The following is a 15,444-nucleotide window of genomic DNA, read 5'->3' on the forward strand; positions in this document are numbered from 1 at the left end:
CAAACCCCGCCGCCCTATTGTCTGCCCACCTCCCGCGAGCCCAGACCTGTGCTGCCGAAGGGAGACTCTGGGAGGCCGAGAGCGTCGCCCACCCCCACGGCTCTCTGCTGTGCCCGCCCCTCCGCCACTAGCTGCGGCAGTTTCTCTCCCAGCCCCTTCCCCTTCCGCCGCCGCCTCCATCTCGAGCTCCGCCGAGTCGGAGGTTGGAGCGCGCCTTCTCCGCCTCCTTTCTTCTCTCCCCCGTTGGTCTGTCGGCGAGCGAGATTCGCGGGCCGGCGCCATGTCCCGCTACACGCGGCCTCCCAACACTTCATTGTTCGTCAGGAACGTGGCGGATGCCACTCGGTGAGAGCCCGGGAGGAGCGGCCTCGCGTGCAGGGAGGGGCGGGCGGGCGGTGGGCCTCTTCTCTCTCCCCCCCCCCCCCGGGATGTGGCTGCGGGGAGGCGGGAAGTGGTTGGCCGGGGCGGTTTCTCTTTAACGAGGCAAACTGGTGAAAGGCAACCGCGGAGGGAGGCGCCTTTTCTTTTTCGGTCTTCCCACGCTTGTGTTGGCTGGTCCTTTGGATGAGGCCCCCGTTGCTTCTCTGTGCCAAGAAAGGCTGTAAATGCTAAATGACTGAAGGGCTAGGCGCGCGGGCGGCACCAAAACACTTGGCGACTGGAGCATGTGGCCGTCGCTGCTCGCCCCAGAGGTTATATGCGTGCGTTGGGGGAGAAAGAGAGAGGGCCTCTGGCCCTGGCTAGAGCACATAGGAGCTACTCGCAGCCCGCCCCTTCCCAGCGTGCTTTTAGTGGCCCATATACCGCGGCGCTTTATACAGAGAGCATAACGGTCACTAGCAGTTTTAGTGGGGTTACCTTCTCGGGAGAACGTATGCATCGCAGTGTGATGTCATCGATATGCCATTCTCCAGTTCAAGCGGCGAGATCTCTGGGAAGCTTCGTTATACTAGCCTATTCATTATGACTGGTGGTGCATCTGGAATGGCAGCACTGTCTGTTGTGTCCTCAGAGATCTCTGCGGGGAAGAGGTCTCTGCAAGCCCAGTAGAGTGAGATACTTCACAGTGGGGAACCTGGGACCTTTGGCTGAAGAGCTGGTGTTCTACCACTGAAGTTGTGAGCGTGAGATAAAATTTCTCCATTTTGTGAGGATATACTGCTTCAGGGTGCCCTTTCTTGAGAACAAATATCTTGCCCTTAGCCACAGTTGAATGTTTTCGTTCCTGTTGGTCTGTGGTGCCAGAGTGTTTCTGATTTTTCAGCAACTATTCTTCTCCTGTGTTCCAAGAATTGTAGAAATCACCTCATTTCTTCTTAGGGCAGCCTTTTCCAACTTTTGGACTAGAAGTACCACTGAAATGTTTTTCAGGTTTTGAGGTACAAAAAAGTGATGTCAGCTGGCCATGTGGCCCTGCCAGGCAGTCCCCCCTCATGAGAAGAGAAGCATTTCTCAGCTTTTTTACCATTGAGAAACCTCTGAAACATTCTTCAGACTTCCAAGAAACACAGAAGGGGTGGGATGGTGCAGAATATGGTTGGGAAGCATAGCTGTGTACACACCCACCCAGGGCCCCTCCCCTTCCTTCCCCTTTCCAGGCCCATCATTGGCCATTTTGGGAGGGGGGGCACAACCACATATCATATCATATCACCTGGTAAATGTTAAACAAATTAAAAAATACATAAAAATCAATTCGAGAAACCCCAGGGTTTCAAAAGACCTTGGTTGAGAAAGACTGGAGAAGAGCCTCTGCTGGCATGGCCAGGGCCCCTCCCCTCCCCACCCCCTCCAGGCTCATCATTGCCTTCTTGGGGAGGCAGGTCAACCTACCCAAATAAGGGTAGACATTTTAAAATTTTCTTTCCTCTTTGCTTGGAACTGGAAATAGTGGACACAGAGGGCTCTCCCCAGATGCCATTTTGAAAACCTTCACCCCATGGTACCATTGAAGGGCCTTTAAGGTGGGAAACCAGCTGTTCATGGACTACAATTCCCATGAGCCCCTGCCAGCAAATGCTGGCAAGGGCTCATGGGAATTGTAGTCCATGAACAGCTGGAGGACCACAGGTTGACTACTCCTGTCTTAAGGGACGAAAAACCCCATTGCATATAACCACTTGGTATGTAAAGAATTGCAATCCTTCTAGTTCATGATTGACTGAACCAGAATGAAGGAACTTTCAGTGAATGAGGCAGATAAATAGTTGGATATTACATAATCTAGAATGATTGAAAGACCCATTCTCACAGGTACTCCCATGGATAGACATGGGAGCTCTGATACGCAAATAGTATATCCTACTATGTTTACTTAAAATAATTTTTCTATATATGTCACAGAATCTATGCATGCCCTCCATGTTGGATTTATGTAGTTAATATATAAAAAACCTCAACATTGTATGGTACTTAATAGTTGAAATATACATTGATTGAACAAACTTTCCACTGTTTCTCCTGAACATATCAATTTTGCTAATTATATGTGTGAAAGATTTCTGTGTATATAATCCCCATCTGCTAAAAAAATACAAAGCTTGATCATATCCCATCCTGATATGTTTATATTGATATAAACCGCTCAGTGTTATGAAGTTTTCTTTTATTAGAAAGCAAAACTTGCCTTATATATGAAACAAAGTGACAATCAAGTTGCCAAAAAATGGACCTAAGATGGTACAAATAGCAGTTCAGTAGAGCAGTAATTCTAGGAAGGGCTATTGATTTGAGTGGACTGTCTATTGTGGGATTGCTGGCATGCATTTCCACAATTTATTCAAATTTGCATCCTGATGGGAATGATCCATGGATAGGAAGATCATGTAACTGAACTTACAGTTAAGCTGATAGCTCTTTTTCTTTTTTAAGGAAGAGACTAAGCATTTAGTGTTATGACTTTGGGGAGCTCTGTTAGGATCTTTTAGCACTACTAAGAGACCTTTTCTGCAGTCAGTTGCTAGTAGGATTGAAACTATGGGCCCATACGACAATATAGATACTACTTTTATGTTTTCTTGGAGATAAAGCCTTTTCAGTCAAGTTCTTCTTCCTGCAAATATCCCTTTGTTTTCAGCCTTAATTACTTTCTGTTTTCTTGGGGATGATAGGTTCTTTCAAACAGTCATGAATCAAGGGACATGTGTCAGTTCTTTTTGCCTTAGAGGCAAGCTGCTTTTCAGTTTGTAACTATCTGAGGTCACTGCCCATAGTTTAACAAATGAAAGAGCACGAGAGAACTAGAAGGCCTGAGAGAAACTGGAAATGAGTGAGTGAGATGGAAGGACATAGGAGCCTTGAGAAAACACAATACAGTCTTTTACTGTCAGTCGGACACCCTGTTATATGTAGAAAAAATGCTGATCAAGTCTAAACAAAGATGGGGAAAACACCACAAAAAACACTGGAATTCAACAAAATACCAGTAACATCTAAATTTCTTATTGAAACTGAGTGTACAAAGAATGGTTACTATTGAACCATTATTCATCAGATGAGAGAAGTGGCTGTGCTTTAGATAAATGCACAAAAAAGTAGGATTATACTTTGCGTGTGTTTAATATTATAGAACCCAAGACAAGTATTGAGTGTTGCAGCTGGATGGTGCTAACGGTAGTGCCATAATATAGAAACACTCTTTTTTTTTTTGCCTTATTTCTGAAACACTTCAGGCCTGAGGATTTGCGCCGTGAGTTTGGTCGGTATGGCCCTGTAGTAGACGTATACATTCCGCTTGACTTCTACACAAGACGCCCAAGAGGATTTGCTTATATACAATATCCTTTATTTCACTGTTTTTTAAAAAAAAAATGAGGTGCATTGTTGTTACTGCGTCCTAACTTAATGTATTTATTTCTTTGTCTCAGAAAATGTAAAGCAGTCCACAGTGGCTGGCAAGCACCCCAAAGTTTGAATGAACCTGGTTAGATAGAGTCCAAGCAGGCAAGCCAAAAGACACCTTTAAAGTTCAAGCTTCAAGGAATAAAGAGGGAGGGTGGAAACAGATAAAAAGAAAACTGGAAGAGGGGAAGTCCTTTTTCAAGGAAAAGACAAAGCCGCAACACCAAGTTAAGGCTTCGGCTTTCCGACATTTGCTCAGAGTTCCAAAGTCAAAGCCAAGTCTGATTTGGTTGGCTCTACGGCCCTTGTCAAGTCCATCTAGCAAGCTCTAAAGAGTAAAGGCCAAGATCACGTGACGTGGAGGTAACTGCCAAAGTTTCCTATTGTATCTTATCACTCAAGCGCTTAAAATTCAGTCAAAAACTTGCTTGTTTATAATGTTTATTTTAAAATATTGCTTCCTTAAAATGGTACAATAAATATTTGTTCATTTTTCTATGAAACAATAATTTTTAATGGAATACTGAAATGTATCAGTCATTTAGATGATCTATTGCAATTTTTGTGGCCTTTACAATGATTTGTTTTAAATACTGGGGGAAAAAAGGAAAAATAGGAAAATCAGATGTTCTAAGGATAAATGTCACATTGTTTGCCATAGAACAGAAGTATTGATCTAAATTATTTTTGCATCTAGGTATCTGTTTATTATAATAATAATGCACCGAGTTTAGTTAAAGGCCCTTAAAACAAGATGTGTACCTTGAATGCTCTAAGTCTGTGATCCGGTACAGAGTCATCAAAATTATAAGGAACTTTTTTAGCATTATGACTTTGCCATTCATATCTGTGGAGGGAACAACTCCATGTGCATATATAGAAAAGCACTTGTATTGAAATGGATGGGGAAGTCTATATAATGCACAGGAGGCAGGTGTGCATTTCAGTAATCTTCTTTGTAAATATTTCATTATCTCAGGCTTTACTTGGCAGCACAGATACTTGTCTGTTCTATTCACAAGAGTTCCCAGTCTTCCTGGAGAAAAGTATACTGCATCAATTTATAGGGGCTCCAGGGGATGTTATTTACATCCACACCACAAAAGCTTCTGTTCCCCATTTTTCACATATTATACTTCGGTTAGGGGAACAGGGCATTTTCCTCCAGATCTGGTGCTTATTGTAATTTACATATGAAGTTTAAAGAAGGATACCACTTCTAAATAGTACTGATTACAGAAGTCTTGGGGGCAACCTCAGTGATCCCCTTAACTTGAAAGAGGAGGGCTTTCCAAACTGAAAATTAATTCACACTTTGGCCTTCTTGAGGTAATCTTGGGCCCTTCTGTGGGTCTGGGCCCTGGCAAATGAGCTTGCTGTTCTGTGGAACTTACCCTTTTTCCAGACACATAATGGATGTTGGAGCCAATCTTAGTTCCCTGTCAGGTGTCTGGGTATGTGTGTCTTTCAGTTATATGTATTTTCTGGGGAAATGGGAATTAAAATTTTTCTGATGTCCTGAATAGTGATCTGATTTATCATATTTTTAGTTTGACTTGTATTTAATAAACAATGTTTAAAAGTAATGTTGTTATGCTACTATTGCAACAGTTACTTGAACTAAAGTATTTAATTGGAGAAAATTAAATGTGGTTTAAATGTTATATTCTAACAAGTTTATATCTTTATCTGGAAGTTATTTCCATTGAAAAATGCATGTAAACATTTAAAGACCATGTCAAATGTAGTTCCTTTACATGCTATAAGAAAGAAATTGAAGTACTGAAAGCTGTTGACACACTATCTTTAGCACACCCCAAATCCTATTGATGTTGTTGCCCACTTGTCTATTAAACTTTTTTTCCAAGAAGGCCACTGGGACACCTCAGTTTTGCTGACATTCTTCATAACATTATTTGATTTGATTGTTGGTTCCATATCAGATCAATGATTACAATAAATCTTCTGCCATGTCAGAAGAAGTGGCTAAATAAGAATTGGAGGTTTGGTTTTGATTTGGATCTTGTACATGTAATTGGGTGAGAGAGAATTTATCTTTTTAAAATTTGGAATATTACATGTATTTTGGGTCCGCTCCCCCTCCAGAAAAGAAAAAAAATCCAATAAGTACCCTCTCCTAAAACTAATCTGAAAATCATTAATTACAACTTTGAAACTGCCACCCTTACCTAAGACTGTTTTGGTAATGGCACCCATTCGTTGTTATTAACTTTATGAAATAATATATCTTTGGTTCCAGTATCTCTGTTGTCAGTCTTTCATGCAATTTTATTGCAATGAATGCTGGTGGGACACTGAATAAAATGTAAAGTGACTCTAATCTTCACTTTTTAGTATATCAGAAGAGCATGATTAATAAAAATTTAAGTCTTGTTTGATGTTATATGATACAATTTTTTGCTTTGTGCATGTTTAAAGCGTCCTTAACAGACAGTCATGTTTGAAGATGTTCGTGATGCAGAAGATGCTCTGTATAACCTCAATAGAAAGTGGGTATGTGGCCGGCAAATTGAAATACAGTTTGCACAAGGTGATCGCAAAAGTAAGTGAATATAAGCACATCACTTACTTATCCTGCAAAACATTTGTTTTAAGAATATGTAGCCTCTCATATTATTTAGAAAACTAATAAGAACTTATTCTATAATTGCATGTTCAGTTGATATGAAGGAAGGTGCCTTTTGTGCAATCTTCTAGCTGTTTTTTTAATTCTAGCACCAGGGCAGATGAAATCAAAGGAGCGGCGCCAGTGTTCGCCAATGGATTACAGAAGATCACGAAGTCGTAGCCGAAGGAGGACACGTAGCAGAAGTTCTTCATGGGGTTGGAGCAGGAGACACTCAGACAGTTTTAAAGAGTGAGTCTGAGAATACTTACTTATATTATCTTCTATTTAATGGCCTGGAGTTTTGGGCTGGGTTGCCATCAATATCCCGATTACACCCAGCTCTACCTCCTGATGGACAGCCAATCCGATTCCCCCCACAGAAACATTTGCCAGATGTTTGGAAGCCGTGATGGTTTGGCTCAAACAGAGTTGCCTGAAACTCAGCCCTTTGAAGACGGAGGTCCTGTGGATAGGTAGGAAAGGACCAGATCAGGAAGCCTTGCCCTTCCTGGATGGGGTACGACTTCAGGTTGCACAGTCTGCCAAGAATCTGGGCGTGATCCATACAATGGTCACCTCCTGGCTAGACTTCTGCCTACCCTTGTCTCTGACCTGGAAACTGCAATCGATACAAAATGAGGCTGGTAGGGTTCTCATGAAAACACTTGAGAGAGCTCACATCCAGCCGGCGGTGAGGCAGCTGCATTGGTTGCCAGTTGAATTCTGGATCCAATTCAAGGTATTGGTTTTGACATTGAAGGCTATTCGCAGTCTGGTTCTGGTGTATCTGAGGGACCACCTGTCTGCCGGTTGGTAGTTCCTGGCACAAGAGAAGCCCGCCTGGCCTCAACCAGGACCAGGGCCTTTTGGGTCCTGGCCCCTGCCTGGTAGAATGAGCTCCTGGAAGATCTCAGGGCCCTGACGGAGCTTCCTGGGTTTAGCAGGACAGAGCTCTTCTGTCAGGTGTTTGGTTGAAGCCAGGATAGTGACTCAGTGTTATCTTGGGCCCCTCCTCTTGGAATCACAATATCCCTCTACTGCTGAAAAGAAGATCAAGTCGGTTGTGGATTGTTAGCAATACTTTGTGGGATGCTGTTGGGATGGATTTTATAGTACCAGGTTTTATTGTTTTAATTTAAGATTAATTAAGGGTTTAATGTTGTCTTTAATATTCTTATTTTAAACTGCTGTAAGCTGCCTCAAGCCGGCATTGCCAGGAGTGGTGGGTTAGAAATCGAAGGAATAATAATAATTTATTATTGAGCATGCGCATATTGTTGCCTTGATCACAAATAATCTGTACTAAAGGAGTATTTGCAAACATCTGTGATAGCAGCAGAAGGAAAACCAAGGCTATTTCTACAACATGTATAGAGAGTATCTTCAAAATCTTGGTTTGGGTAAGATTTATCTTTTTTTGGAATCATTCTTGTTGCACTAGACTGGAAAAAATAAAGCTTTGTGGAGATGAAGCTGACTTTGTTGGAGAAAATAACTCTGCATGGGTAACATTACATTGCTCATTATTCTCGTGTACATAAAGCTTTGTTAAAAAAAAAAACAACTAGGCAAGGTACCCATGGCACATACTTCCAAAATAAATATTCTAGGCTAAAATCCTTTAGAGCTCTTAAATTACCTATTGAGTTCTTCAGAGTTCAAAAGTTATCTGAAACATTAGCTATTTGGCACTGTTATTCCATTTAAAAAAACAAACCAGAAAATGAAACAAAGATTTGAGATGGTCCTGCTCCTTGATGTAAGACATAGCGACATCAGAGACTACTCTAATGTTTTGGATGATTTGCAGGTCAAGGCGTAGACGACATTCTTACAGCCAATCTAAGTCTCGTTCAAAATCTCTTCCAAGGCACTCCAGCTCACCAAGACGATCTGTCACGCCCCAGAGAAATTCTAGCTCTAGAGGAAGATCGCGGTCAAAGTCAACTCAGAGAAGCTCAAAATATGCAGAAAAATCACCATCAAGTTCTCATCGAAGACGGTCCAGTTCAAGAACAAAGGCACGATCACATCCTAAACGTTCAGGTTCACCTACCAGGTCCCTGTCTAAATCTCCACGGAAGCATGTTAATTCAAGCTCTCGTTCACATTCTAGGAGCTTCTATCAGAGAAATAGTAACCAGTCAGTATCCGAGGAAGATTAATTTTGTTATTTCTTTAATGCAGTTATAATGAGCACAAAAAGAGTCGAACAAAATTGTCCAAAGCTTATCAGAACTGTAAGGTAATTATGTATTTGTTTTAAAAAATGTCTTTTATATTTCTTTTGGTCTTTGCTCCAGCGTGCTACACTGTTTTTCATTTTTGTTATTATTTAGAACTATTTGTCTGGCCCAGATTTTTTTTTTTTACTTAGAGCCCACTTCTATGCTCAGTTACAGCACAGGTTCTATCATGAAGCTCTTTATAGCGATGCATGCTGGAGCCGTTCCTGGCACTGATGTATCTTCAGCTGCATGCTGGAACAAGGAGAAGGGGGAGGGGCTACCTAGAGCTGTCACAGCCTAATAATAGTGCAACTCAGCAGTGGTTATAGGTTGTACCAAGGAGTTTCCCCAGGTGTTTAATTGTAGCTAGGGCAGAGAGGTCAGTTATGTTTCCTTTCATCACTCTGCTTTTTTTTTTTTTTTACAGTACTTTAAAAAAGGTATTTCAGTACAGGCAAGGGTGTACTATAAGTCACAGTTAAGATATGAATAGCTTTTCACTAATACAGACCTAGATTGGATGAAGATGCTGTTTCCGTGATAACATATTCCTAGGAGGTTTTTTGGCATTATTTGCTACCTGCTTTGACAGGATTGTGAAAACATCCAAATTTGAAGGTTGACATTATTGTATATGCTCTGGGTAATCATGATCTTTTTAAAAATTATTTGACTGATATAATTCAGCCCTAATAGCTATTGAATTTATAGTGCTCTTTGTGAATGCAAGCTCGTTTTGTTTCACATTACAGAAATATGTAGTAGTGCTGGGAAATTCTTGCATAATATAGGGTAGAGGAATTTTGCATCTATCAGACTTAGTTTATTTTAAAATAGAAAAATAAAACTAACAGAAGTAATTAAATTCTCTTACAGTCACTCTTTTTGTGGTTCTCCATTTCCCCATTAAATGAATAGTTAAGGAAAGAAGCACTTGAACTTCCTTCCTTCCTAAGCAAAGTTACACCCTTCTAAGTCCACTGGATTTAATGGAGTTAGAAGGGTGTAACTCAGCTTCGGACCACAGTTTAAATGAATGGAAAATATGGGCTGCATATGTGGATTCCTGGGTTGGACACAGGACCAGAAAAGGGGGGAAGGCAGAAAACAGATTTTGGTTCCATGCAGCAGCCTCTTACAAATTGGATGCTTCTCAGATAATTATATAAAAACAGGTCTTGAATGCATTGGACATTTAAAAAGGCATTATATGTCATTTTTTGGATACTTAATGAGTTAAAATATTTTATTTTGATGTGTGGTTGAATGTTTTTGTAAAGTATGTCTTCAGCAGTTAACTTTGTAGTGTAAAAATCTTAATTTTATTATGTTCTGTATTTTCAAAATATTGTATTAGGAGATCAAGGTAGAAGATACTTCCTTGAAGCATTTTTAACTCTGAGCCCCTGAAACTATTGAACAGTTGCATATCTTATAACATCTTTATTAGCTTGTTTAATGCTAGTAACAGAGGATATTTTTGTTTTTTGCATTTTACAGTGTATTATATTTGTATAGTAATGTTTTGGAAATTATAATTTGTGTGTTAGATGTGTGATAGCTGTGATATATGTTACATGGCAAACACTGCATTGTAGTGGCAGTGAAATCACATTTCACTTCATGAGCAGTTACACAGTTTTACGTTGGGAGTGGTACTACTGTTATTTCATAACTAAAACTATTTTCAATAAAACACAGTCCTACTTTAACCTTTTAAAAAATCTGGGTTTCCTTTTGCAACAAGATGATTGGTAGGTCATTATTACTTCTTGAATTTGGAAAACAGGAAGGGATAGTGAAGCTGCACAAGTCATTATTTTACAATTTGACCTTACATCATAGTGAATGTTCCTAGTGACTTTCTGTGACAGTTGATTGTTTCAACATTGTTGTCTCTTTCCCCATGGGATGAATTGTTCTGTTCTGTCTTCCTGTTAATTATAGTATGTTCCCACTTCTTTATTGGCATATAACATCCCAAGGGGCTGTCTGCCAGTAGAAATGTGGAAGCATTTTTTGTTCATTTTAACCCTTTTCTCAGTTCACGTGCTCTCCTCTCTTCCTTCCTGATTTAAGGAGATCTGTGCTACCTTAAAAGCAGAAATCTATTATTCCCTCCTTTCCTTCTAAATCACATCTTACTAATTTTCTTAATTTTCCTCCCTCCTGTCTACCACCTTCTCTGTCATATGTTCAGTGAAGATGGGCAGGATATTCAATGATGTATAAGCTGACATATCACTTCAGAGTTTATCCTCTCGAAACAAAAGAAGCTCTCCTATGTTTGAGTCTGCAGTCTGGCAACTGGTGACAACATCAGTAAAATTATCTGTTCTTATGACTTTTTTACTGGGGGCCAAAACCCCACAGAAATTCCAGCAGGTTAAAAAAAAATTGTACAATGCTAAATCCACTTGGATCTGATGAGGAACAGGCTGAGATCCACTGCTATCTCAACCATAATGAAATCCAGATGTAGGGAAGCATTTATACAAATGCCCTTAATGCATGAAAAGAATGAATGTGACTCCAAATTCAGCAGCAAAGGAGGCACAACAACGCACCCTAGACTTACAGTCCATCTAAACTAGAATACAGTATTTGCTGGCGTATAAGACTACTTTTCCCCCCTGAAAAACATGCCTCCAAGTGGGGGGGTCGTCCTATACGCCAGGTGCACTTCAGTTGGGATGGACATAGCTGCCCATAGTGGCCCATAGTACTGTAATGTAATGTAACAAACTCTATATTTTGAGTGGAAATGTTGGGGGTCGTCTTGTACGCCCACTCGTCTTATACGCCAGCATATACGGTACTTGAAATAATTTTGCTTTCAGATCGTGATGTCATACTCCTTTTATGAACTTTGATGCCATAATTAGTTTTAGATATGAAGAAGAGAACAACTGGGGCTTTTTTGTATCCTGCTTTGTATTATCCAAAGGAGTCTCAAAGAAGCTTACAATCACCTACCCTTCCTTTCTCCACAACAGACTCTCTGTGATGCTGAGAGAGCTCTGAGAGAACTATGACTGGCTCAGCTGGCTGCTTGTGGAGGAGTAGGGAATCAAAATCGGTTCTCCAGATTAGAGGCCGTTACTCTTAACCAGTACACCAAGCTGATTCTGTATGTATGACTAATGTAGAGATTCCTTGGTATAAGTGACTTCATGTACTGAAAAGATGAAAGGAAGTTTGGATAGTTTTTCATCTTTAAATAAAGCTTTATATTCATATACTGCCTTTCCTCTTGGTTCAAGGCCACTTAGAGTTATACCTGTTCTTGGTGAGATATCTGCTTTTGGCACTTCATAGTTTTCAATTCTAGCATTAATGACTATTGTCTGTAACTTCCGGACTTGCGTCCATCGTACTGAGATTTGAACTGTAAGTACTATGCTTCATTATTCCTTAAGATTTTCCTTATCCTCCAGGTGGTCTTCTATCAGTCTGACATAAGATATTTAGAAGAGGGTCAGATATTTGAACAAAGTAGTCTGTTCAAAGGTTCAGGATGCCACAACTTTCAAAGCTTTTTTGCAACTTGGCACTAGCAAGAATATCAATACTGGGAAAGGTGTCCTGTTGTGTAATTGTAATTTTTGAAACGTCTTGGATACCAAATAGTCTCATTTCTTAATACATGTGATAAAACATGTTGTAAATAGATATGTTAATGTGATTTGACATATTGGTAATTTAGACTGAAGATGTATATCAGTGGTCCCCAACCTTTTTACAGGGACCGGTCAACGCTTGACAATTTTATTGAGGCCCGGGGGGGGGGGTAGTCTTTTGCCGAGGGATGTCACTGCCATCTGAGATCCTGCTCCACTTGCTTTCCCGCCGGTGCACCTGACTTCCCGCCGCCCGCTGGAGGGCGCCGCCAGCAGCAGCTGCATAATGCTACGCCGAGGGGGAGCCCCAGCCATGGTGGCCGCTGGAGAGCACCAAAGGTCAGCCAGCGACAGTGGCAGGGCAGCCCCCGAGGCAGCAGCCGGGGAGGAGGGCGAGGATTAGCCGCGGCCCGGTACCGACTGATCCACGGACCGGTCCCCGGACCGGGGGTTGGGGACCACTGATGTATACCACAGTCATCAAAATAGATTCAAATGGTTAGTCGTATTGGTCTGAAGTAGTACAATAAAATCAAATCAGATTCCAGTAGCACCTTTAAGACCAACAGATTTATTCAAGGCGTGAGCTTTTGAGTGCAAACACTCTTCCTCAGACTATGAACTCCCTTCTGATTTGATTTTCTTGGTCATCAAAAGTTCAACATTTCATTCAATTACTGTTCCTGTATCTGTATACTGTTAGTGAAGTCAACCGGGTCTGGTTAGGGTTGTTAGCTTCAAGCTGGGAAATACCTGGAGATTTAGTAGTGGAATTTGAGCAGGATTTGGGGGAGGGGAGGTGCCTCTGCTGAATATAACACCATAGAGTCTATCTTCCACAGCAGACATTTCTCCATAGGGACAGATCTGTCATCTAGATTTCAGTTGCAATTCTAGGTAATCTCCAAGTCCCACCTGGAGGTTGGCAAACCTAGGCTTGACTTAAATGTCTCAACTAGTCCTGCTTGCTACTGTTCGATGGCAGTCACCCTATGAAAACCAGTATAGTCCTTGAGGTTTCCCTGCTATGCTAGGGGGGCTGACCCAGTGTATGGCACCATATAACTGGGCCACAGTTTTTCCAGGTAGAGGCTGATGGGGGGTAGAGAGAAAGGTATATTGACTGTTGGATGGGAGGGAAATATGATTATCAATTCCAGGTTAGAAAAATGTTGGAGATTTGGTAGATGGAGGCTCAGGGAACTGAGTTTGAGGAGGAGAGGGACCTCAGAAGGGTAGAATGCTTTAGGCTCCACCCTCTAAGGCATCCATTTTCTCTATGAGAACTAGATGTGACACCATTTCTCCACTCACAGAATGCCTTGAGGTTATGAGTTATAAATGTTGGAATGTGCAAGATCTATAGTGTGCATGATTCAAAGGGATATGATGCCTCCTACAGGGGGCATTAGAAGAGATGTGTATTTAGCAAAGTTAGAATTGGAATTTCCAGATGGTCTTAAAATAATCTGCAATATCCTGATTGGCTCAGTAGGAAACTTCCCGCTCCTTTTTAACACACTTGCTCCCGACTTACCTCCAGAACAGACTGAATGAAAACAAAAGAACAGCTAAGCAGAACTCTCTTTTCTATCTATGCAAAGTTTGTTTCTCTTCTAAATAAAACATTTATTTGAAACAGCTTGCTGCTGTGCATTCTTTGCATATTTAAACTCTCAACAATAAGTAGGTCAGGATATCACACACTCACTACCCTTGTCCCTTTACAGAGAATTGTAATTATCTCACACTTCAAATCCTCTCTTTTACTCCGAGACATTCACAGATGGTAGCCCAGGCCCTTTTAATAATTGGCCCTTACTCACACAGAGCTATTGGAGTAGGAGCTCAGACACTGTTCCAGTCATTTCTACCATTCATTCCTATCCTATATGTGTATAGGCCAAGTTACTCCATTCCCTTAGACACTCAGCCCACAAGGTTTATCAAAAAAGAAAGCTTTTATTTATGATTAAAAATACACTGAGGAAAGTAAACATTTCAATTCTAATAAACCTTTGTACTGAGGTCCTATTTCTACAACTGGAATCCTTGTTTTACAATTTGACTTTTCAGTCTGCTGTAAGTAGCAAATCTGCACATTTCTGCTTGGTCAGAAATTCTCCCCCCTCCCCCTTTCTCCTCTGTTGTAAACCCTAGTCATTTCTCATCTGCTGTTCTTGCAAGTCTCCGCCTCTCAACATTCTCTCAGCTCTCATTGGTTGCTCTTGGCGCAACCTGTCTGTCCATCACACTAAGGCTGCTGTCCTCTATTATAATTGCTCTCCAGATGACACAGATCAGTTCCCCTGGAGAAAACAGCAGCTTTGGATTCTATAAATTTATGGTGTCCCTCACCAAACCTCACCTTCCATAACTCCAAACCCAAATCTCCAGGATTTTCCCAGCCTGGAGCTTTCAATGTTATGGAGAGAAGGAAGCTGGGAAAGGGGAGAGGTTATGAGGGCTTTCAGGAAAGGGAAAGAAGGAATAGTGTGGGAGGGGGAAATGGGATACTTTCGGCAAGTTCCTGTTGGAGGATGGGTGGTATCTGAAAGTGATATTTGGCCGAAGACATTTCTGTAAGTAAAGGGGGATTTTTTAAGTAGCAGATTCCTTCCTCCCCACCATGCTATTCCTGGGGCCCACAACGTTGGTTCGGAGTCTAAGGAAGAATGCAGGGCTCCCTTCCAAAGTGAAAGAGTGGTCCTACTCACTTTTGGAGATTTCCCTGCAGAATGAAGGGGGCTTTTGAAGGTACCTTGGTTACTGCCAGGACTTTAGCCTCATGAGAGCCTTTGGATCCTTCCTTTTCACTGATGAGGAGGATCTGATCCCTGGCCTGTGCCTCTCCTGAACGCATTAATAGTTTGGCCTTTGAATTAAAAGTTTCCTTTTTGAGTTTATCGATTTAGTGAGAATAAATGAACTTTTAAAAGCAGCTGTAGCTGGTGTTCTGAATTTACCAAGGAAGCAGTAGAGTTGCATGACAAAAGACAGTCAATCTAACATTATAAACTGGAGAAGACTGAAGAAATCCTCTAGAGGGTGCTCAATCCTTTCTGTATGCATCAAAAGCCTGTGCGTTTCAAAAAAGTATGCCTTTATTACATACACTTTCACTTTA

The 15,444-nt window shown here is 41.3% G+C and overlaps 1 protein-coding gene across 2 annotated transcripts; it reads left to right on the forward strand.

Moving 5' to 3' along the window:
- The first annotated feature begins 20 nt into the window (after positions 1–20).
- SRSF12 (serine and arginine rich splicing factor 12) lies at positions 21–10,421 on the forward strand. Of its 2 annotated transcripts, none has more exons than XM_077304688.1 (5): positions 21–345; positions 3,672–3,776; positions 6,300–6,403; positions 6,577–6,718; positions 8,340–10,421. In XM_077304688.1, the coding sequence occupies exons 1-5, from the start codon at positions 281–283 to the stop codon at positions 8,632–8,634; spliced, it is 711 nt and encodes a 236-aa protein (XP_077160803.1). In that variant the 5' UTR covers positions 21–280; the 3' UTR covers positions 8,635–10,421. The 2 variants fall into 2 exon arrangements, with proteins under 2 accessions (XP_077160803.1, XP_077160813.1); XM_077304698.1 differs by having other exon boundaries at positions 22–345; positions 8,280–10,421.
- The last annotated feature ends 5,023 nt before the right edge of the window (positions 10,422–15,444 follow it).

The sequence above is a fragment of the Paroedura picta genome, chromosome 1, assembly GCF_049243985.1.
Source record: "Paroedura picta isolate Pp20150507F chromosome 1, Ppicta_v3.0, whole genome shotgun sequence".
NCBI lineage: Eukaryota > Metazoa > Chordata > Lepidosauria > Squamata > Gekkonidae > Paroedura > Paroedura picta.

Bases quoted from the DNA above. Each gene is read 5' to 3' on its own strand.
- SRSF12 (XM_077304698.1), top strand. From the start codon at position 281: ATGTCCCGCTACACGCGGCCTCCCAACACTTCATTGTTCGTCAGGAAC. The intron at 3,777-6,299 runs ATATCCTTTATT...ACAGACAGTCAT, and splicing joins AGAGGATTTGCTTATATACA to GTTTGAAGATGTTCGTGATG. The intron at 6,719-8,279 runs GTGAGTCTGAGA...GATGATTTGCAG, and splicing joins CACTCAGACAGTTTTAAAGA to GTCAAGGCGTAGACGACATT.